This window comes from Molothrus aeneus, chromosome 2, assembly GCF_037042795.1.
Source record: "Molothrus aeneus isolate 106 chromosome 2, BPBGC_Maene_1.0, whole genome shotgun sequence".
Classification (NCBI taxonomy): Eukaryota; Metazoa; Chordata; class Aves; order Passeriformes; family Icteridae; genus Molothrus; species Molothrus aeneus.
Window position 1 is genome coordinate 81,977,424 of NC_089647.1, and position 23,866 is coordinate 82,001,289.

General features: G+C 39.2%; 1 protein-coding gene across 1 annotated transcript; it reads left to right on the forward strand.

Moving 5' to 3' along the window:
* The first annotated feature begins 323 nt into the window (after positions 1–323).
* LOC136571219 (arylsulfatase D-like) lies at positions 324–23,392 on the forward strand. Its single transcript, XM_066571553.1, has 11 exons — positions 324–335; positions 8,492–8,561; positions 9,506–9,646; positions 10,401–10,522; positions 11,430–11,552; positions 12,377–12,800; positions 13,662–13,798; positions 15,643–15,777; positions 17,180–17,342; positions 18,140–18,261; positions 22,713–23,392. The coding sequence occupies exons 2-11, from the start codon at positions 8,509–8,511 to the stop codon at positions 23,066–23,068; spliced, it is 1,776 nt and encodes a 591-aa protein (XP_066427650.1). The 5' UTR covers positions 324–335; positions 8,492–8,508; the 3' UTR covers positions 23,069–23,392.
* Positions 23,393–23,866: the final 474 nt, after the last annotated feature.

A 23,866-nucleotide genomic window follows, 5' to 3' on the forward strand; every position in this document is an offset into this window, starting at 1 on the left:
AAAGTGTGTGGTGGGGGTTGCAGCAGTGAGCAATAGGGAGAATCAACAGAGTACAATAATTAACAAGCTGTGCTTTCCTTCTCTTTTAAGTGTTTCAAACCAAACTCCAGTTTTTGGAGGCTATTATTATTATTACTATTATTATTATTTCATAGGGATAGACACAAAGCATGATTTACCTCCAGTTTGCTTCCCTGTGTTCTTCACTCTTCCTCTAGCAGCCCTGCCCCTAGTTGCTGCTCTTTTAATCTCATTCCTCTCCCCTCTTTCTTTCTCTGATTTTCCAGTTGTGCCCTGCTCTTGTCCTGGCTGGAAGGAAAGTTCTGTGCTCCTGGGTGAGTAGCTTGAAGCCAAAAGGCACAATGAGATAATTTAGACCAGGGACTGCTAATAATAATGTGAAAATACTTGAGGTAATTTACAGCCTGGGCCAGACCATCCCTTACTGCTGTTGCTCTGAGGGGAGGGTGCTGCCATAATAAATTAAAAAATTTGGGTAACTTGCCACGAGAATATTACTAACTGAAAATGCACAAAGCAAAGTAGTAATAAACTCAATACAAGAGAGCGAGGATTGATATTTTCCAGGCCACTAAAAACTATATCCCCCCTAGTCAGCACTATTGAAGCTGGTTCCCTGAGGCTGCACAATAGAAAGGGGGGAAAAAAAGAGAGGCTACTGATGATCTCCTGCTTTTAGCATCCTTGTAAGGACATCCCTTGTATTTTGGTTGATGAGCAGCACCTGTCTCTGGCTCACCAGCTGCAAGCACTGAGAAACTGGCTGTGCTCACACCAGCTGGGAGTTTTTAATTTCTTCTCTCTGTCTTTCCCCACTTGTTGCCTCTCCTGTTCTGAACATCTGTATACCTAGAAGCTATGGAAGAAAAGGGGTCACCAGGGTGGAATAGTATGTGGCATATGGTATGCTGAATGTGATTACTTCAGAGCCATAATGTAATATGAAATCAACATTTGTAGTTGCATTTTAATATACTGTTTACTGAGCTGAAGCTGTTCTGTAGCATGTTTTTGTACAAGGTGGAAAGCAAGCATCTATTTTCAGCCAACAGCTAAGCAGAGAGAGACTTTTGTGCATCACCAGTAAATATTCCCATATATGATATATATATATATGTATTGCATATGTATATATGCAATTCACTTTTTTAATATTTAAATAAGTGTTAAACAATTTGGAGTTTTGCTCTGGTTTTGTAGCAGTGTGCAAATTATTTCTTCCACCATCTGAAGTTAGACAAAGAAAACTAGAAGGCAAATTATTTTCCTGTGTGTAAATATAGTCTTTTAACTTAATTAAAAAGGATTTATTTCTAATTTTTCTGCTGGAGTTGGATCTCTCTTAGCATTTTTAAGAATGAGAAGTTCCTTTCACTCTGGTGGATTCTCAGTGAGCGGTGGCAGTGCCAGGCTTTTGGGGATGATGGTGAAACAGGGGATATGCCTGGCTTCAATAAATATTTTGCTAATGAGGAGATATTTTAAAGTAGAGGTTTGGGTTTTTTATTCTCTAAGTTTATCTCTATTTTTTTTCTTCAATTCAACACATCAAGAATGATTAATTCTAATCAAGGAATACATTCAACAAGTGCCATAGAGGATGGGGGAGCTATCCAATGCTAAGCTACTGTTGGGGAAGAAACGACTATTTTTTTAGTAGTTTCAGGCTTGAAGCTTGCTTTCTGTAAATAAAAGCTGAAAAAAGAAGCCCAAACCAGGGCCTAGACAAGGCTGCTGGCTAGAGAAAGTTGTCACTAATCCATGTTGAGTTAGGTCCACCTGCTTAAGCCCCATAAGAAAATAAGCAAAATTTTTTGGCTAAATCTCTTCAAGTGACTGTTGAGGCAGCTGCAGACTTTGTGGCATTACTGGCAACTGGAATGAATTCTGTTGGAAGTTGATTCATTTATGGTTTACAAGTTTGGAGAAAGAAATGGTAGAGCAGTCATAAGTAGTAACAGCTGCTGAAAAGAATAAGTTTTGGATAAGGCTTGCAGATAAAATTATTTAAAGCCAGTGTGTCCACACAAAATTTGCTGGCCAGTTTCTGCTGTTTGGGCCTCTGTGGTATTTGGTCTCATTTCACAGAAATGTTTAGACTGGATTGTAAGAGTCCTCTGATCTCTTATGTGGAGGTGTCAGATTTAATAACTGATGCTCTGCACTTCTGGCTGTACCTTTAAAATACTTTCCTGGACAGCCTGTTTCAATGCTTTAGAACCCTTTCTCTGAAGAAATTTTTCCTAATATCCTGTCTAAACCTCCACTGGCACAACTTGAAGTCATTTCCCCTTGTTCTGTCACTTGTTATTTGGGAAAAGAGACTGACTACTCCTCCACTTCAACCTCCTTTCAGGCAGCTGTAGAAAGCAATAAGGTCTCCCTTGTAAAAAGTTAGAAGGATTGATTGAATTTCTTTTTTACCTCTTACATCATGCTGGTGACTCTTTCCAATCTGTTTCTTTCAAAAGTTTAATTATTTTCAGGATTGCATTGCTACATTGCAAAGCCATTGCTGTCATTCTCTTCACGTTGGCAAGTTTCTGGCTCCTTCCTGAATGAATTTGTTAGTACTTGGACAAATTAAAATTGTGTTGTTTGAATTGGCCCGCCTGGGTTTTTTTTCCCAAGAACCCTGGACTCAGATGAATCAGTATTCCTGATGCTTCATTTGCTTTAAGTTTTTGTTGTTCCTTTCTTTACCATCATTTATGAAATTAAACTGTATTAAAAATTGTCTCATTATTTCCCCCACCCTTTTTTTTGATCATACCCTGACTGTGAGCACCACAGAACTAAAATTGTCTTTTCCTTTGTACAAGCCCTCACAGAAGTAGTCTGAGGTGTAAGGCTCTTGCACAGGTACAGCATCCCTGTGAAATCTTGAAGGATCAGATTTCTTGACCAGAAAGATGCTATAATTTATAATGCTGTCATTCTCTAAATGCACATTGAACACAGCAGTGTCAACTTAGAGCATAATTATAAGGAAAGCATAAGCACCAATTTTTATAGTTTAGTAGGGTTTCTTCAATGTCTGATTGCCTGTGCCAATGGCTTCTGATCTGTGCTCCAGATCATTGTTAATAAAGCTCTGTGAGCTCAGTTATTGTGTAAGTCCATATTGAGTCTTGTAAACAGAAATTACATAATAGTTGCCTGTATTTTTCTGATGTTTTGCAGTTATCTGCTTCATTAAGCAGATGTTGTACAATCCCTCAGTAATACTAGCTGCCAATTTTCTTTTTCTTTGAATGTTTTCATGTTTTTAAGCAATGAGATCTGTTTCTTGAGCAGAAGTCTCTGGCTATGCCTCTATCATAATTTCCAGAAATATGGAAATTCTAGGGAATTTTGAAAAGGTTTGCACGTGCATCTATAATTTCTATGTTTTAAACTCTTTCTTTCCCTGTCGCTTTCAAAGTTTACTGGTGTTTAGTAACTGAACATACTCACAGTTATTCTCCATAGATTGCTGAAAAATAATCAGATGGAGCTCTAAGTATGGTTATTTTATGGTGCACAATACTGCTACATAACAACTCAGAATATGGACTTGGAACAGTAAGCAGTATGTCACCTCAGATGGAATTTGTCCTTGACCCTAGCTTAATCCACAAGCAGGATCACCCCAGGGATCAGCGAACACACAGCATTTAATACCATGAGAAAATAAATGCTGGGATGGGGCTGAAGACATAGGTGCAAGCAGATTTCATAATTTGCACCTTTTTTTCTTTTAAATATGAGACAGGCAGGAGTGGAGAGCATTCCTCTTGTCCTCATCTTGGAAAGAAGAATGCCTGAGTGACTCAAAGGGGCTTTCAGGGACTGCTTATTTCCAAGCTCCTTTTAGAGACCTTCCCCCTGCAACTCCACCTAAATGTATTAGTGCTCTGAAAGGATTCATTGTGCCACTGTAATTCCCTGCTACTCTTAAGAGATACAAGACTGGCAAACAGATTATTTTTTCCTCAATGTCTGAGATAGAAGTGATCTTATGAAATTTTATGTGTGTCCTATCAGTATTTACATTCACTACTCTACGTTCACTCGGATTGTCAAAGGGAGAAGGAGCTGAATGAATGCTAGTACTCAGACATCTGTAAAAAGCCAGAAAAGAAACAGCAGTGTAAAACACGCAGTGACTCAAAAAAAAAAGTTTTTCCTGGCAGAGAATTTGTTGCCTGTTTACAGCAGGGAGTAAACAGCAGCGTTCTGTGCTCAGATACAGTGAAAATTGGTTAGCTGGAGAGGAGGAAATACTGCTTGGCTGAAGCTGCAGAGATAAAAATCATCTCCCTTCTCCTTTGGTGTTACTTATTTACTTTACTTTTTTTGTTAGAAAAAGTGTTTTTTACTTATTGTATTCCACAGAGTTAAATTTTAATCATGGCTGTTAACTCTGTGTTAGGTCAGTAACCTAGTGGTGAGAAACAGAATATGAGGTCTTTGCTTCCAGATAGTTTTGCTAGCAGGGAAAAATGTGAAGGTGTGGGATTTTTTTTACTTTCTTTTTGGGTGGGTGGGGGTGGCAGGGGCAGCGCAGTTTGTTTCAGTTTGCATTTTTAAGTCATGCCAGCAGCAGTATGGGCCCATCTTCAGTAATGAACACATGGTGTGAAAGATGTAAATAGTCAAAGAAAAGTTCAGTCATGATTTGGATGAAAGCCAGTGAAAGTTAAAACTTGTATTATTGGAAGTTTTCAAAGGTCTGCCATTCCCAAAGCATGATGTAATTTTTGAGAAATACTACTCTTTTAAGTCTGCACTAGAAGCATCACAAACTGTTAAGCAGTTATACAAAATAAGTATTACAGTCAAATTGATGTGAATAACAGCAGCCCAATGTCACAACATAAAAATAACTGTGCATAGTCATAAGTGCAAGGAGGTAAAAAAATAAAAACAGTCTCCAACCCTGGTTATCCCTGCCAGTAGATTATATGAATCTGACAGTTTTAGCTTCTTCATCTTTCCATTTCACCAATTCCTACTGATTTCTCTAGAACACAGTCTTAAATTCAGCAATTGCTGTATTCAAGTAGCAGAGAACCAAAATGTCAGCAAATAAATAAAGCTGCTCCAAGTAATTGCTCAAGACCTTCTGAATTGTAAAATGTATTCAGCAGAGCTAAGATCTGAAAGAAGGGGATGGATAGTTAACACTAGAAATAAACACATCTTCAGCACAGGTATGCCTGCCTTTCTAGAAAATGCAACAAAATCAGAAAAATAATGTGACAGAAGGAGGAGAAGCTAGTCCTTTTATTTCATCTGGAAGGCTGGAAAAGCTGTGTGGGAGAAACAAAACCATTTGTAGCATATTTTGTTATTATATCATATCTTCTGAAGCGCTGAAATAGAGCAGTGACAGACTTTATACAGATGTTCTCAGAATTAACCAGATAGGAAATGGAGAACAGGCAGTAGCCATGTTGTGCTAGTGTTTGAACAATAAGGACTTTGTACTTTGCCTGGAATTCATGAAAACCTGCATAGCTGTTCCCATCTGATGGCTGTTCCAGTTTACTGGCTGTTGCTGGCAGGGATCCCAGTATGTCCATGCTGGAGAGAGGGGAAAGGAGAGCAAGAAGATCAGGAGCCAGTTCCTGCCCACTTTCACCCCCACACCTTTTAGAGAATCTGGACTGCTCAGCACATCCAGGAGCAAGAGGGATTTCGGAACAAGAATAACTGACAAGAGGGTTTGTTTTCCACATTGTTAAAAGAGGCTGGCCTTTTTTATTAGTCCTGATGATCATTTTATTTTAGCTTACTGGCTTACAGAGGGAATTGCTGTCTGATGTATTATTGGATTTCTGTAAGAGATTGCTGATTTTTAGAGGCTACTGTTAGATTTATAAATTATGTTGGGTTTTCTCATTTAATAGCTAATGAAACTGGACAAGCCCTAGGGCCCAGTAGTGAGTTCCTCACACCCTAGTGCTGTCAGTGAGAGCTCTGCTTTCAGAGGGAATCAAACCCTAACAGAGAAATGTGAATATGCACATTTAAATACTGATGAGTTTTTTTAGTAATGTGGTCATTCTTGTAGTCCTCAGTTAGAGAAGTGCTCCTAAAATGGCTTGCAGTAAATCAGATGGTGCCACATCCAATGGTACTTAGATCTTTTTAATACCTCCAGTACTCAGTTCAAGTTTATGGTTTTTCTGAGGGACTCTTCATAAGTTTCTGTCTAAACACTGATGTGCCTGCTGTGACCAGCTGGCTGTGATGCAAGAACCTGTGGGGAGAAAGTAGAAGACAGAAGAGCTGTTGTAAGAGCTTGGAAAGCTGAACACCACCCTTAGTGAAGTCAAGGGGTTTCTTAGATGTTCAGATCTGTCTCGTTCTTTTGCTCCACGACAACTCACAGGGGCTTATCCTCAGCTACTTGGTGTAGACTGAAGATTTTCATTGTAATAGTTTTGGCTTAATCCTGTACCACAAGCTCCTTAAATTTAATGCTGCCTAACAGTGGCTGGGAAGGCAGAGCTCTGCCTGTTGTTAATGCACCATGAAGATATTGCCATTATAGGAGATGACCAGAGCCATCAGTCATCCTTTGTTGTCACAGATTAATGGCTTCAGCACTTGCCTCATCATTGTCCCAGCTCACGGGTGCCTCGGGGGAGCCATCTCAAAAACATTTGAGATCCCAGTAGCAAGTCCTTTGCTTCATATCAACACAGCCTGCTTTTTGGATAGTGGGGTCCTGGCATCTGCATTCACAGCAAGGTCTTGCTTCAAACAGCCCCTGCACTGAGTCAGAGAGGCTTTGCTGCCTTCCCATTAATCTCTGACCCATGCACTGGGCAGGGAGGATGAACTTTCAGTTCTGCCTTGTGGGATCCTGCCAAGAGCAAAGGGAAAAATCAACACTGTAGAAAATGCCATAACTAACAGTGATCAAGTTTGTTAGGTTTTTTGTTGCTTTGTGGTTGTTCTTGGGGGTTTTGTTGATTGATTGAGAGGCTTATTTTTGTTTTGCTGGGGCATTTGTTTATTTGTTTTTGTGGTGGTGGGTTTTGGGGTTTTTTCAGGTTTTTTATTTCCCTTATTGTCTCAGCCACAGCCAAACAAGAATCTAGATATTGCTTGGAAAAATCATCAAAGGACCTCAAGTTCTGACTCTTTAAATACTATTTTCCTGATCAGAATAACAATATCTGCTTTTTTTTTTTGTCGTATGGCTCATCCTCTGAAATGCATAAGGCAGGATTTATTCTGCTCTGGGCAGTTTAGTATTCCTCAGACATTCCAGGTGAACTCTTGTGTACCAAAAAGCAGAAAAAAAGCTCTCAGAAAATGCTGTATTTTTATTTTTGGAGGAAAAAAACAAGTCTTTCATTAGTCAAGATAGAACTTTTCAGTTCTCTGTGTTAAGAAGTGACTCTGTGTTTACACATATGTCTTGAGTTGTTATAGAAAGTAAATGTTCCTATTACTTTCAATCTGTTCCTTGGTACAACCAACAACATCTTTGTTCTTGTGCTGTTTTGAAATAGCAGGAGGTGTGGAAAAGTAGGGATATTGCATGGGTGGGATAGCTCCAATTTTTTTCTCTCTTCTCAGTGATGGAATGAATGGCATCTCTAATTTACCTCAGTGTACTCCCCAAAGCTGAGCATGTGCCAGTCCCCACAGGAGCCAGTTTACCTTGTACTTCTGCAGAACTGTTTGCACAATTCCAGTGCAACATTATCTGTAGATCACTTAGGTCATTCACAAGGAAAAGAAGTACTTTCCCAAGCCATTCTTTTTTCCAAAGTGACTCTATTTCAGCAAGCAGAGAAAACCACTTCCGCTCATAAAATTTGCTTTGCCAGACAAAAACAAATATTTCACAAACAAAAAGATTATTTCTAGATTTTTAAAGTCCAGGTTGACTTCATAGAGTTGGCAGGTAGAAAAACTGGCCTGTTAAATTTACAAATGGCATTAAGACTTGGAGTCCTTTAAGGAAATAATCATAAAGGTATGTATGTTTCGAGTAACTTCTAGTTTCTAGAAGTTTTTAGTAACAATTCAGATAGAAACCCTGTCTTGAATGTACTAGATGGCATCTAAACCAAAGAACAATACAGCCCCTTTCCTAAGAATGACAGTGACAACATTAGTTTCCAGGATGGCTTTTATTTGATATAAATTTTTTAGTCTATAAGCTCACAGTAAAGGTTAGATTCTTTTCCTAAAGTTCATCTGAGGTTAAGTAAAAAGTAAGATAATAGTTTTGCCTCATTTATAAAATGGTGAAAACATTCCTTTCAGTGAACACCAACAGTTCTGTGCATGTACTGAGTAATAGGCACCTCTAGCACTTTTTAAAAGCCATTAACACTTTGCCTTCTTTCCAAATTCTCACAAGTTCCCCTCGAGTTAGCAGCAGCTGTAAACAGACCAGACTTTGCATGCAAAATCAAAAGAACTTCTGAGTTTGGATTTCTTTCTTTTCCTTTTCCATCAGAATTTGTATGACTGACTATGGACTTGTTTCATAAAATGGAAAACCATGAAGTTTACTGGGAAAAACAACGGTAAGAAAGACATTCACTGAGGCCCTTCCCTGGATTTTAGGTGTTATGCTCAAGAAAATATAAGCAGATAATCTTGCATTTTCCCTGCTACCACCACCCCAATAGCAGCTAATACAGGTTTGGCTCTATTGGTATTCCAAAACCTATTAGCCTATTTTTATAAGGAGGTTTAGGACTATATAGTGTATGGTATAGTACACTCACTATAATTGATCATATTGTAGTATCTATTAATGAACTAATGTAGTATCTGCCAAAGAACTAATGTGGTATCTGCTGATGAACTAGCAGTCAGAAGATGTGTTCTAGCACATGTATTTTACTTCAGGTGAGCATCTGTAAGCTTCCAATGGCAAACACTTTGAGCAACTAAAATGTGCAGAGATATTCTTAGGGTCTCCCAGGAAGATAATCAAGTTAAAGCCTGTTGCTGCACCTTGATTTTGCAGGTGGTCCCGAGGCTTAAGGAGCACTTTCCAGACACTGTGTGGTAGCAGGGGATGCAGTAAATGCCACAATCAAGGCATTGCCATAATGACCAGTCCAATCACCTTTGTGCTCCTGTCCCACTCATTCCAGGAGTCTTAACAGGAGCATCCTACAGCTCCATACAGGGGTGCCTCAGGACTCTTGTAATTATCCAACCAGTCATTCTGCTGGGAACTTCCGCAGAGATCAGTGCAAATGTCAATAAAGAAATTCAGACACAAAATTCCTGTGTGAAATTATAATAGTAATAAGACCAATAACCCCAGAAAATTATACTAATATTATAAAACTCAAGGACTTCTGTGCATATTCAGGAGCTCCATCTGCTGGCACTCTTTGATTGCTGTTTGCACCTATACTGAGTCCCCATAAAACTTTAAGAACAGTAGTGTAAAGTCTGTTGTAAACCTTACAACTGCTTTTTTGTTATGTTACCTCTTTACTTTTGCTTTTAGGAGATACTTAAACATTTGGCTAATTTTATGCCTGTTTCCAAGAACCTGTGTATCAAATCCTTCAAAACCTAACTTTTTACTGATACTGGCTGATGACCTTGGTATTGGAGATGTGGGTTGCTATGGCAATGATACAATAAGGTATGAAATAAATTCTCCCTTCCTGGTGAACTTCATTGGAAAAAACCTACTGATGATACTTAGCATTAAAATTCATAATTAATTTATTCATTTATCTAGATACACTTCTTTTCAAACTATGTTCAAAATGCATGTTCTACAGTAATTCCTAGTCATAATTATGGAGTCATAATTATTACAGGGATGCTTGAGAAACTTTCTGAGGCTTAGAACTTTGCAAATGTATCTGTGCACTGTACTTGTTAGGCATGAGCATAATACATAAATTCCCATAATTCCAGAGTTGAAATATGAAGGAATGAGATTAGAATTTATTATCAGTTAACAACTCTAGTAGACTTATTATGAAATGACAGGTCAGTCTATGCAATATATTTATCCCTAGTGCAGTTATCAATCTGTATATAGATTTATTGAGAGAATGATGTGTCCTTGTTCTAGCCTATTATTTTCTTGGATGTTGTGTTGTGAACAGACTCTTGTTCCCTCTGCTGCATGGGATTTTGGTGTGGGACATACCTGAGATACTTTGTTTCTCCCCCCACAACTTTTTTTTTTTAGTTATTAATAAAAGCACATAAACCCATGGAAACCTCATTTCTAAGGATTCAAGGTATCTCAAAAATATATATAAAACACAGAACCTTTCTAGCTGAGATTTTTGTAAATTTGATGGTAATATGCTCAACAAAATCAGGACGAGTGGTATGCCATGAATTTCTGTGTAATAAAAATATGGGATCTTTCTCTTTAGGACCCCTAACATTGATGGCCTGGCAAAGGATGGAGTGAGACTCACTCAGCACATTGCTGCAGCAGCTGTCTGTACTCCAAGCAGAGCTGCTTTCCTGACTGGCAGATACCCCATCAGATCAGGTTGGGCCTCTCTCCAATGGTTTGCTGCAGTTAGTCTAGTCAGTGTTGATATTAAAAATCCCCCTTAAACAAACCATGTTAAAGAACCATTAATCTTGGGATTTGGAGTCTCAGTAAAATGGGTAAAAGTTAGAGATGACTAATGATTGATTTCTATGGGAAAATCCCCATAGAAAACACATTATGTGTGGCTAAATGGCAACACAGAAATGGGCAAAAATCCAAACACTGTATAGCACCCAGGAACAGAAAAAGAAAGAAGAAAATTGTGTGATGTTATATGTTCAGTGGCACTAGGATTATATTAAATGTAATATTTTTAATATCCTGGCAAACATTTTCCCAGTGAAATGTGTCAGGCTGTAGAACAGTTCTCAGCAATTGTGTCTTAAAACAGATTTACTTCAGCCACGTTAATTTATGACAGAAGACTTCAGGCACTGCGTATGGCAGTAATAATCAGTGTAGCTTCTGATGTGAGTCTGACTTGCTGAAAGAGAAATGTAATCATGAACTGTACATTTCAGGAGTGTGTTCCCCTAGCCCTGTAAGCCTTTTGTTCTGGATAAAACTTATTTGCTTTTTTTGTTGTTGTTGTTAACATCATATTTTGATAGAATTTTGATTGTAAGAAGGTGCCTAATATCCAAATGTAGGTGTCTTCCTGTCATTTGTAGACGCTCCGGCATAGCTGAGGCATCTGCATTGGACTAGCATGTGATGACATGGAACTTGGAAAAGAGATCATTTTGAAGGTCAGGCAGAATATCCTAGTGCATAGGAAATAGCTTATTAAAAGGCACTAGGCTTAGGCAACTGAGTCCCATTCATTAGAAAGCACAATCTGAGATAACTGGAAATCTGAAGTCTGGCTTGTTTCATTCTAAAGACTGTTATTCCTCTCTAGGCATGGCATCCAGCACTCAGCAGCAGGTTCTCTTCTGGAATGGTGGTTCAGGGGGGCTCCCACCAAATGAAACTACTTTTGCCAGAATACTCTACCAGCAAGGTTATTCTACAGCAATTGTAGGTATGAAACAAAGTTGTTGCCTTTTCATTTTTTGTTATTCTAATTAGGTTACTTCTGTAAATACATTTTTGGTCAAAAATTCCAGGATCAGTTAAACTAGATTTTCTTGTATGCAGAACTTTCAAAATCAGCAGGGATTTTAAAACACTGTCCACAAGTCCAATGTGAGTACAGCATATCTGGTAAATCCAAAATGAGGTGTATGTAATACATAAATACACACTGCAAAGGGAAGTAAATTCAAAGGAAAGAATCTTGTTTGCCCAGTACAGATTGCTTTAGGATGAACCAGCAGAGATATTTACTGATGTATTAGAGCAGAAAAATGTCATCTGCCAGTTGGCACCAAGACACCACAGTGGTCTTAATTTTATCAATTTCAGCACAGTGATCTTAATGACTCTGACTTCAGCAAGATTTTTAAAATTGTCTCTCACAACATAGGCAAACTCTGAAAGTGTGTACTGGATGAGTGGACAGGGAAATGGGTTGAGAGCTGGCTGAACAGCTGATCCCAGAGTGTTGTAATCAGTGACACAGGGAAAAGTTGTCACCAGTGGTGTCCCTGAGCACTGAGCCCAGTATTGTTTAACTTACTCATCAGTAATGAAGATAATTAGGGGACTGAAGTATCTCTCTTATGAGGAAAGGCTGAGGGAGATGGGCTGTTCAGATTTGAGAAGAGATGGCTGAGAGGGGACCTCATCAATGTCTGTCACTGCACTACTGCTCCCTGAGTCTGTCCCCATCCCACACCAGCTCCTCCCTTGGCTTCACCTTTACAGAGAATAACAGGATTTAAGATCTTTGCTTTTTATTTCTAGGGAAGTGGCATATGGGAGTGAACTGCAAAACCCGCCATGATCACTGCCACCATCCTTTAAATCATGGTTTTGACTATTTTTATGGCATGCCTTTTACCCTTCTCAATGAATGTCAAGGCACAGATGACCCTGAACTGGCCAAGTCTTTGCAAGATACATACTGGTTTTACACTGAAATGATCATCCTTGCAGTATTTACTCTTGTGATTGGAAAACTTGCCAATTTATTCCCAGTAAAATGGAAAATAATCATCTGCCTGGCCATCTGTGGTTTCCTTCATTTCATCTCCTGGTTCTCCAGCTATGGTTTCACCAAGTACTGGAACTGCATCCTGATGAGAAACCATGATATCACTGAACAACCAATGAACCTGCAAAAAACTACTTCTAATATGCTGAAGGAGGCAATTACATTCATTGAAAGGTAATCAGCAGAGGTGAGGAGCAGACTGGGGGGGGACAAACAACACAAAGGGTCCTGGCCAAATACTGTGCCTTCTGCCAGGTGGAACAGAAAAATTATCTTAGAGTGATAAATGTCATACAAAGTGTCATATGAAGTTAATGTTTTACAAACAGGAGAGTGATAGTGAGTTTGTTTAGTCTTGTGGTTTTTGTTTATTTTTTTTTCCCAAAGGTGTCCTTCATTTATTATCAGTAACCTCAATTGGAATTGAAAAAACTGCTAAGTCTTTAAAAGTATTTGTGTCTTAAATCTGGGCATATCCATGTTTCTGCCAGGATTTAGGGGTAGTGTGTTTGTTTTTTAATGGAAATGTGAGGAAATATAAATTTTTCCTCTAAAACTTTGAGCATAGGTAATCTCAGGTTCCTAGGATACCCCACCTGGCTTGATGTTGAAGCAATACAGTTTCACTGTGGGTGATATCTGCCTCTTCCATGAGGACACCTCAGGTGCTCATGATGCACATCCATTGTTAAGTTTAGGCAAGTGAGTCCTGGTCTCATTGCTTCTAAGAATGTGTTAGTCATTTGGCTATGCCCTCTTCTAGTAGTTTATTTAATATTTTGCATGTCTAACTTGGAACTGGAAAAAAAAATGACCCATTACTGTTTTGATCTTAACATAGAAAAAACATTTTTGAGGGGTATGTTTTAATCCCCTCTGCTTCCCAAAACCTCAAAGCCAAAAAGATGACAAAATAAAAATTGTTTAGATCTCAACAATGTAATATAAATTGAGGGAGTAACTGCAATACCACTGTTATATTTTGGGTTGAGTGACGGTTTGAAGAGAAATGACTGTTGTTTTCTTTTATTTCAGAAACAAGCATAGACCATTTCTTCTCTTTGTTTCCCTTTTACATGTTCACACCCCTCTCGTTACCACAGAGAAGTTTCAGGGAAGAAGCAGGCATGGCCTGTATGGAGATAATGTAGAGGAGATGGACTGGATGGTGGGTAAGTACTGGCCTTGAAGAAAATTCTTCATTCACTTGGATGTGGAAAAGGCATTAAGGGGGTGATCACCAAACTCCCTTTTGGCATATGTAAAAATCAGTGAACTCACCTTGGTTACCTAGTTGATTTCAGAGATTGCCATACCACAACCATACAATACATCTTTCTTATTTTCTTAAAATGAAAGCTTAAACTTTCCTTGTAAGCATTTGTTCATTATCTTTTTTTAAAATTACATGTTTCTACTCTGAAGTGTTAAATGCAGTCAAATAACCAAATGTGTTCCTGATCACGTTGTTAATCAAAATGTACTATAATTCTCCAGCTCTGGTCTTAGAAGATGTAAAGAGTTGCTGCTGAATATTACATTATGTGATGGTTGTTTTGTGTGCTAATGCGTTTTTATTAAAAAAAAAAAAATCAGAACTCTCTCCTAGCCAAAAGCCAGAAAGATATGGAGTTTCACTTAATAAATTGTGTGAAGTCGGTGATGACTCACTTTGCTCGTAGTCTAGGCTCTTGTGTACCAATCAGGTTAAATTTCTGATTAGTTTATTTGGTTTAAAAACCTAACATTTACTTAGTTTTTCTTTTCAATGAGAGAGAGATAGCTACTGTTTCTATTTTGTCAAAAATGAAGGCTCTATTAACAAAGTAATTGCCTACGCCAAGGCCACAATTCAGTCCCTGAACCCTTTTTCCCCCAATAACCATGTCTGCAAATTCGTAATTTGAGAGGAACCTGATTGCTTTCAATGGACAGGCTGAAAACTTCTGCAAGACCCAGCTGAACCAGAAGACTCAGCCATGCTCCTCTTCCATCTTTTAGCACCAGCCACCTCCAAACATAGGCTCTGTAAGCAGAGATCGATAGCAGAAGTCAAGATATAAAGAACATGTAGTTGAAACAGGCTTGCAGCTAATGAGGACAAAGAGTTGGATAGCTCTTGATTTGGGGTCTAATTCAGAACCAATATGCCTAGATTCAATCTAAAGATTTTTTTGTGTTTGGTGAGGTCAATAACAAGGAAAGGAAAGGAAAGGAAAGGAAAGGAAAGGAAAGGAAAGGAAAGGAAAGGAAAGGAAAGGAAAGGAAAGGAAAGGAAAGGAAAGGAAAGGAAAGGAAAGGAAAGGAAAGGAAAGGAAAGGAAAGGAAAGGAAAGGAAAGGAAAGGAAAGGAAAAGGAAAGGAAAAGGAAAGGAAACTGAGCAAAAGTGGTGATCACTTGCTTGTGCTTTTTTCTTGTGCAGTTCAGCTTTTGCTGCTGCTTCTGCAGGTATGGAAGCTGTCCTTGGCAAATATATTTGATGCAGAAGATGATGAAGACAATTAATGGATGATAAATCACATTCTATATAAACATTTGATGGGATCAGTACAGAAAACATTCCCTATGAAGTTAGGTTTGGATTACAGTCTATGAAGTTTTTATTGTGGACATCAGGAAATTATTTTGGTTGATCGTATTCAGCCTGGTCTCGGAGTCCTTGTTAAGTCCCTGGTGAGACACAGCAGTTTTCTATGGTTAGTAATCAGAGCAGTGCTATTATTTAAGCTTTTCAAGATGTTTGAGGCTACATAGTGAAGAAAATTCTTGATGCAGAATCTACAGAACAAAGCTGACAGAGTATTTTGAGTAGTTTGAATAAAAGTATCACTAATTTATTTTCCTTTTATTTTTTTTATTTTTCTGTTTTTATAGACACCAGACACAAATGTTATAAACATTCATCAGCTTTCTCTTGGGCTCTTATTGCCAAATGGAAAGACTCAGTCTTCACTGAATGTGGAGTCAAGACCTAAAAAATCTGACTGCATCTGCTGATGTTTTGCTTTGTTTATAGGCAGGCTTCTGGCTGTTATTGACAAAGAGGACTTGAAGAATACCACATTCATTTATTTTGCATCTGATCATGGAGGATTCTTAGAGGCTTATAGAGGAAATTCTCAGTTGGGTGGATGGAATGGGATATATAAAGGTAAAATTGTAGTAGTCTGTACATGCATAAGACTTCCTCTTATAAAAAGAGTGATAGAAAAAATATACCCAAACAGAATACATTTAATAAACTATATGATGTGATTATAATCTAGGATTGTAGGGCTGAAAAAAAGAATAACATCTGCTATTAATAGGGCTGGGGCTGAGTAGAGGGGCAGGACCACTTCCCTCAGTCTGCTGGCAATGCTCTTCCTAGTGCACACCAGGACACCCTTGCTCTTCTTGGCCCCAGGGGCACACTGCTCGCTCAGGGAGCACTTGCTCTTCACCAGGACACCCAGATCCTTCTCTGCAGAGCTGCTTTCCAGCAGGTCAGCCCTGTAATGGGGCATGGGGTTATTTTTCCCAAGACACAGGACCTTGCATTTACCTGTGTTGAATTTCAAAAGGTTACTCTTGACTGATTATCAAGATATCATGATGCCTATTTTCTTACTATTGCTCTCCAGTTTCTCACCCATTCTATATAAGTTTCTTCTAGACTCTCTATGACTGTCTTGCAACACAGTGACAAAAGCTCTATGGTATCTCTTGTATGTGCTTCCTCCAGATTATTAAACCTTGAAAAGCCACCGTGACATCTTGGGCAGCTTGGCACTTACGTTATAATGAAGACTGAAAGCTGCCTCCATCACAAGTTTCCCTACAGAAGAAGAGCCATAGTCATATGCATGTTGACCTTGCTCAGCATCACAATGCACATTGTCTAGTGCTGAGTTACTTAATGAGCCATACAAGCAATATTTGATACAGCTGGGATCCACCCACACACAGTCCTAAATGTAAAATTAGCCTTTAGTTCTTGATATGACGATTCCATGCCAGTAACAGATGCAAAAGAGGCTAACTCAAATAGCTTACAAACTAATCTAAGGAATTCAATTCCACTAGCTGAATATAAGTATATTAGTAACAAGAGAGTCCAGAGAGGAAATGTGACTGGGGAGTTCAGGATGAGAGGACAATGATGAAGTCATGCCTGCTTAGAGAGAAGGCAAGAGGGGATACAATATCAATTTAGATATCAATAATAGAAAGACATTACTATTTATGTCCACATACAGCAAAACAGGGGATATTCCAGTGAGACAAACTGACAAAATTTAAAAATACAGTTTAGTTAATAAATATCTGTAAAACTCACTCTTGCTATTGGGAACTGCATATTAAAAACCAGCAGATAAATAAGACACGCATACAAATAATGAGAAGAGCCACTGCTGAATGACAGTCTACTCTCTTCCAGGATTTAGTGTGTTTTCATTAAAGGTGCATGAAATACCCTAAAAGTTTTAAAACGTTTTCCTATACATGCACAATAAACATCTGTTATCTTCTATTCTTTTATCTTTTTGATACTTCTCCCCCTTCTATAACAGGTGGAAAAGGAATGGGAGGCTGGGAAGGAGGAATCCGTGTTCCAGGTATAATTAGATGGCCAGGAGTGTTGCCTGCGGGGACAGTTATTGATGAACCCACGAGCCTTATGGACATTTATCCTACAGTAGTTCAACTGGCTGGAGGGGCAGTGCCTCAGGACAGGTACAGAGGTGGCTTCATAAATCATATTGCTTCTCTTTCTTTATTCAGACTGAAGCTGACTGTGTCATGCATCCTAACAGCCACACATTAAATTCTCTTTGTTGCTGAACCAGGCAATTCTCTAGTTTTGTTTCTTTTCTGCACAGCTTTCCCCACCTTGTCTGCTTATGTGAAAAAGGCAAAGAAAAAAACCCATATGTTTTATCAAGGGTCATTTAGATAACTCAGTTCTGCTATCACTGAAAAGCAACTTGGTTGATTTGGGACACGAAGGTGACTGAAAAATAACAGACTTCTCTAAAGGGCATGTGAAAGTGTGGGTGGCTAAGCCATTTCAGCAAAAAGCACAGAAGTACTGGTAGATTGTAACTAAACCCAGTTACAACCCAGATTGTAACTGAATTGCTAGCAGTTCAGTAAGTGGCTTCTTTTTTTAAAATTATTTTTACAAAGCCTGGAGCTCACAGAGCTGTCAGCACTTTCTATTTCAGGTGGGAAAATTAAAACCTGTGAACCATGCCTTCACTATTGTTATCACTTCCAGGAAAATTACAATAATGGTGTCTGATCTCCTAGGCAGGATGTGTGAACCAACTGTAAATGCAAAAACTTCTAGTAACTGCTAATTACTGGTCTCCACACATTCATCCAATTAAAAATCTCAGGGCTCATTAGCTGAACAGTACCTTGGTTTAGTGATGACACTTGAAATCTTAATGCTGCACACAGAGAGGGAATACTGTTCATGCTTCAGCTGCAGACTTAAAATTCTGAACCTGTCTGGTGCTCTCCATCAGGGTCATGGATGGGCACACCTTGCTGCCCCTGCTGCGGGGGACAGAGCAGCACTCCAGGCACGAGTTCCTGTTCCACTACTGCGGGGTGTTCCTGCATGCAGTGCGCTGGCACCAGAAGGACAGTGAGTATAAACAACCTGTGGTGGTGTTCCCAAGGGTCCCAGGATGAGGGAAGAGATGAGGATCTTGACTCCATGTTTTAGAAGGCTGATTTATTATTTTATTATATATATTATATTAAAAGAAAAGTATTTACTAAAACTACACTAAAGAATAGAAAATATTTCAGAAGCCTAGCAAGGAATGGAATGATAATAAAATCTTGAGACTGACCGAGAGTCTGAGACAGCTGGATTGTGATTGGCCATTAATTAAAAAGCAACCACATGAGACCAATCAAGATGCACCTGTTGCATTCCACAGCAGCAGATAACCATTGTTTACATTTTGTTTCTGAGGCCTCTCAGCTTCTCAGGAGAAAAATCCTGTTAAAAGGATTTTTCATGAAATATATCTGTGACAATATCCCCCTCTTGCAGGCCAGAAGTGATGTAACAGCCTCTAGCTTCCAATAGAATATAATGTAAACATGTACATATACATGTATATACACATATATATGTATGGACTTTGTTCATTGTCTCCACCTCTCAGTCCTTCTGCAAGGCCTCATTGTTCCTTATTGTAGTGGTTTAGGGCAAATTTGGAGGAGAATTTCCAAATTAGGGCTCCTCCAGTAAGCAAACCCACACAGCCCCTCCCCCCAACTGGTTCGGGAAGGATTCCTCGGAGAGGAGTGGAAAGAACCTGTTTATTTAACAAGCACAGCACCCCCAGCACACAAAATGAACAATACCGGATGACACCGCTCTGAAAGAGATGACAAATTCAGAAAGTCTCTCTGGGGGTGGTCACTCTGTTCTCAGTCCCTCCGGCGCTGGGGCAGCTGCTGCAGCCACAAGGTGCAGGATCTTGGTGTTTCCCAGGTCCCAGTCTGGAGCAGGTTCGAAATGTTCAGAAAAAGGAAAGGAGAAACAGTCCAGGAAGAAATTGGACAGTTTAGCTAAACTAGCTAATGAGCAAAAGCAAGCAGAAGCGAAGCAAGCAAGAGCGAGAGAGCAAAGCAAAAAGCAAAAGCAGCAAAAGCAAAAGCTGCAGTCTCTGTGTCCCGCCAGGCTGATAAGAAAACCAAAACAAAACTTTCCCTCTTCAGAGCTGGTCTTAAAGGTAGAGAACATAATATCCAACATTAACAGAACACATGAATGGGGATACAAGCATCATAACGTCACCCTAGGACACTTATCCTGCCTCGCCTGAGATGAAGGGGTTTGCTTCCTAAGAAGTAGAGCTTCACAAATCTCTTATTATTCTTAGAGATCTCTCTTTGTTTCTCTGTAATGCACACCATTTTTTGTGAGCACAGAATTTTTCTGGGTAGAGAAATCTGTCAGACTGCCCCAATTCCTGGATAATATTCCTGCCAGAAGAGTCATGCCACACTTCCTTAGGAGAGGCTAAATTCATACTCCAATCAAATGGGGCGTTTGAAGAATTGCTTTTCAGGTTATCCTGATGCTTTCCTTGCCTAAATTACATTGCCTGTTCTTCTAAATGATATAAGTTCTACTTAAGTAGCTATGCATACAACATGCAGATGCAAGGTGGATTTTGTGGCATTTCATGTTCCTATGAAGCCATGTGCACATTTAGATTTCTTATGCATGCCTTTCCACAATTTCTCCCATTGAACTGTTTATGGCAAGGGGCCTAAAAACAATACCATGTTCTGCATATAAAACACCAGCTAATCAAATATGCAGCTAAGCTTTCAGCCAGGGCAAAAATTTTTGGTTTTTGCTGCAACTGCAGTTTCTTCTGATTGGGCTGAGAGACCAGACTGTTTTAGTTCATTTACAAGTATGTCACACTCACATTACTTATTTATTATCATCATTTATTATCATTACTTATTTATTAACATCTGTCTCTTGAGCAGCTTTGATACCTAGATATCAAGCCATTGTGTCTTGATGTCATCCAGGCAGGACCTATCCTTTAAGGCCTTCCCTGAAGCCAGAAGAATCCTTTGTTTCTATGTTAAAGAGTCCTTTCTTTTACTTCTGCACCATAAGTCTTATTAGTGACAGTCCATTTCTTTCTGCTCATTAAACTGATTGATTGTTACGAGATGGGTTTGAGACATGTTTGGATTGAAGCAGCAGGTTTCCTTTCCCTTGGATATATTAAATTAACACACTGCCCTAACATGCACATGCACCCTTCAGATTCTGTCAGAGCTACTTCAGTAGCAAATTGTATATCCCTCTTTGCCTCTTGGAGATGGGTGCAACCCCTACTGTTTTTATCAGCACTGATTTCTACTATCTTTTTTCTTTTCTTTTATCTTTCTGTAACCCAGCTGTCTACTCAGCTCACCAATGCAGGTTAATTAGAATCAGCCTCTCTCTATCCTTCTAAGTGAACTAACAAGGACTTGTCTGTCTCCCACTCTGCAACTCCAGTAATTATTTGCAGCTGTGAAAACTGAATGTTAAAATTTAGCAGAATCAGATCAGTTATCTCCAGACACTCTACACTCACTACTCCAAATTGCCATACAGTGTATAGATTATAAAGAATTCATAATTTATGGAAAAGAAGGACTACTTAGTTCAGTTTTTCTGAACACTGATCACTAATTTCTATGTACATCTAGGTAAGTCCATGTGTCCATCTCACATAAAAAATGGTTATTTTAGTAATATCGTAAAAGCATTCCAACAAGAGCTAGATACTCAGAAAAAATGCATGTCCCAGGGAGTGCTTGTTTAACTCCTTGTTAGAAATATCTATGCTGCCTGACCAACAGACAAAAGAAACAAATCCCATGTTCTGGGCACCTTGATATCACAGAGGATGCTTGCACTTCTGTCACAAAACAAACATTATTGTGGTAACAAGACAGGGATAATAAGCTTGAGGATGCAGTGGACATCCAGCCAGCAGCAAAGCAAATACTCAGACAGACCTAAGGAGAATCTGTCTGCCCTCATAAGCTGTCAGAAACTTGAAAGATTTCATCCTTATTTCCAGATCCATGATCGTCTGAGCTGGAAAGGACCCATAAGGATCATCATCTCCAACTCTTAAAGAAATTACCCATCTGGGGACTGAACCCACAACTTTAGCAATATCACCACCACATTCTAACCCTTTTTCTTTCAGAAAACATTTTTAATCCTTTCACAATTTCAGAAATGGAGATATCTAAAATTTATCTTCATTTTCTTACACATAAACATTTCAGAACCATTGAGACAGCATCCCTCCATAAAATTGCAGAAGCAGAATGTGGAAACTCTGTGGTGAAAATAAAGAAATATACAGTGCCAGCCAGCTAGCCAGCAACTGGATATTTTAATCTAAAATATTACCTAAACCTTAATATGTCTTATTTGTTCCCCTTCACTTTTAAAGAAGTTTTAAAATTCTATTTATTCACAAGATATTTTTCTAGGGTAGTGACAAGAGAGACACTGAGGAATAAAGCTGCAGGCTCCAGATATAAAGAACAGCTCTGGACACAAGAGAAGAAAGGAAGAAAAGTTCAGTTGACTCTGTTGAACCAAAAAGAAAATTCCATGTAGGGACAATGCAGTTGTCAGCTCTTTAGTGCTTTGAGCACAGAAGTGACCCCAAGTGGTGAATGTCCCCTTTCTTCTTGTCTCCTTTTTCATAGTGTCTAATTGCTGTCTTCTTGCTGGGCACATCCTTGCCTCCGAGTTCAGTGTAGTGTTTTCTAAATGTGAGGTAAGGAATAGGAGAAAAAGGAGAAGGGAGGGAGAAGTAAAATATCCTGATGCAATGTAATGTAAGTCCTAGTAATGTACTAGGACTACATTCAGCTGTAGTCCTAGTAATTTACCACTTTCACCACAAGTTACAAACCAGTGCTTATCCTATGGTCAGTAGAAGAGCTTGATGAAGTACAAGTTCTAAAGCTGTGAGCTATTCGCCTTCTTCATATTAAGTTAAAAACTACAAACTTCTTCATATTAACTACAAAACTCCAGTTGTTACTCTTTTAAAGGCTCAGACTTACCACCCTTTTTGGAAGTGTGTTGGATCATGAGGAGAGAAATAAATTGTGGTCAGTTTCTGCCTAAATGTACTTCTTCACTCAGATGTACAGAGCCAGAAGAAGAAACACTTATCAATATATACACCCAGAAACTGGGGACTACATTCTCCATTTTCCCACCTCCAAGAGGCATGAAAAGTTTTAAAGGGGAACAAGAAAGTGGCAGACTCCATCTGAAATACTGAAAATATTGGGATTGAAAATCCAAATACTGCACACAGTACCCAGAGCCAAGGTGTACCCATGAACCACAAAAAGCACTTGAATCCCTGCCAGCTTCCACAACACCTTTCCCCTGTATGCAACAACCATGACAAAGCTTCCCCTTGGAACAACAAATCAGATCACTTAAACATGAACCAGCCTTTCAGGGACCACCCCCAGCTCCTAATGACATTAAGCTCTTCAAATGTGCTTCTCCTGTGACAGGTGGCACCATATGGAAAGCTCATTATGCTACTCCAGTATTTCAGCCAGAAGCCTCTGGGGCCTGTTTCAGAAGAGGAATTTGTCAGTGTGTCGGGGATGGTGTAACCCATCATGACCCTCCACTGCTGTTCAACCTCTCACAAGATCCGTCTGAGGCAAATCCTCTTTCAGCCGACACTGAGCCCTTGTTTGACACTGTGGTGAGGAGAATGAGAAGAGCTGTGGAAGAGCATCACAAGACTCTGACTCCAGTCCCACAACAGCTCTCTCCTTACAATAATATATGGAAGCCATGGCTGCAGCCATGCTGTGGGATGTTCCCATTCTGTTGGTGTAATGAAAATAACAAAACATAGTCTAATACCAAAGTCAAAGTACATCTAGCTTAAAAGAAATTGATAGTTTTTCACATTCACATGACTACAGACATAAAGAGATTAAAGATTAAATTATATTGGGATAACTAAAAGGGACATTAGTAATCACTTAGGTTTTTTTCAATCTTTTATCCATGGAAATTAAGTAAGGCTGTGGTTTAAGAAAAATAGGGGTCATCTGTATAATCTCTCAAGTGAATAATTCAGGATGAAATGCCAACTAAATGAATAAAAATTTATTTTCTTACTGACTTACAATTCAAGCAAATGATGACAGATAAAAAAGCAAATTTTCAATAGTAATTGTCTGTTGTGGTTCGTTTTCCATTTGTTCTGTTCACCCCCCTTTGTTCATGTTAAAAGGTCCTGCCCCATCCCAGTTAACTGTCAATCCCCAAACCCCTCCCAAGTTTCTATAGTGACCACATGTATCTTTTTGTTCTCCACCCCCGATTGCCTGCCTGTCACTCGGCACCCCTGCCTCCTTTTCCAGAAGCTTCGGGCCAGGGTGTCGGGTGATTGGCTCAGGGGCCGGGGCCCCTCCCTTAGTTGTACATGATTGGTTTTATCATTTGTCAATCCTCGATGTATCCTTCCCTTCCCTCTCCTGATTTGTTACCCCTCACTCCTCCCATCTCCTTTAAAACCCGAGGTTTTCCTTACCTCGGGGCTCTCAGCTCTCTGCTCCCAGCCCTCCTCCCCTGGGTTCCATTGGGAGTGTTTGGTCCCTCGGGACCTAATTAACCCAATCATACTGAAAGACGCCTCTTCATCTTG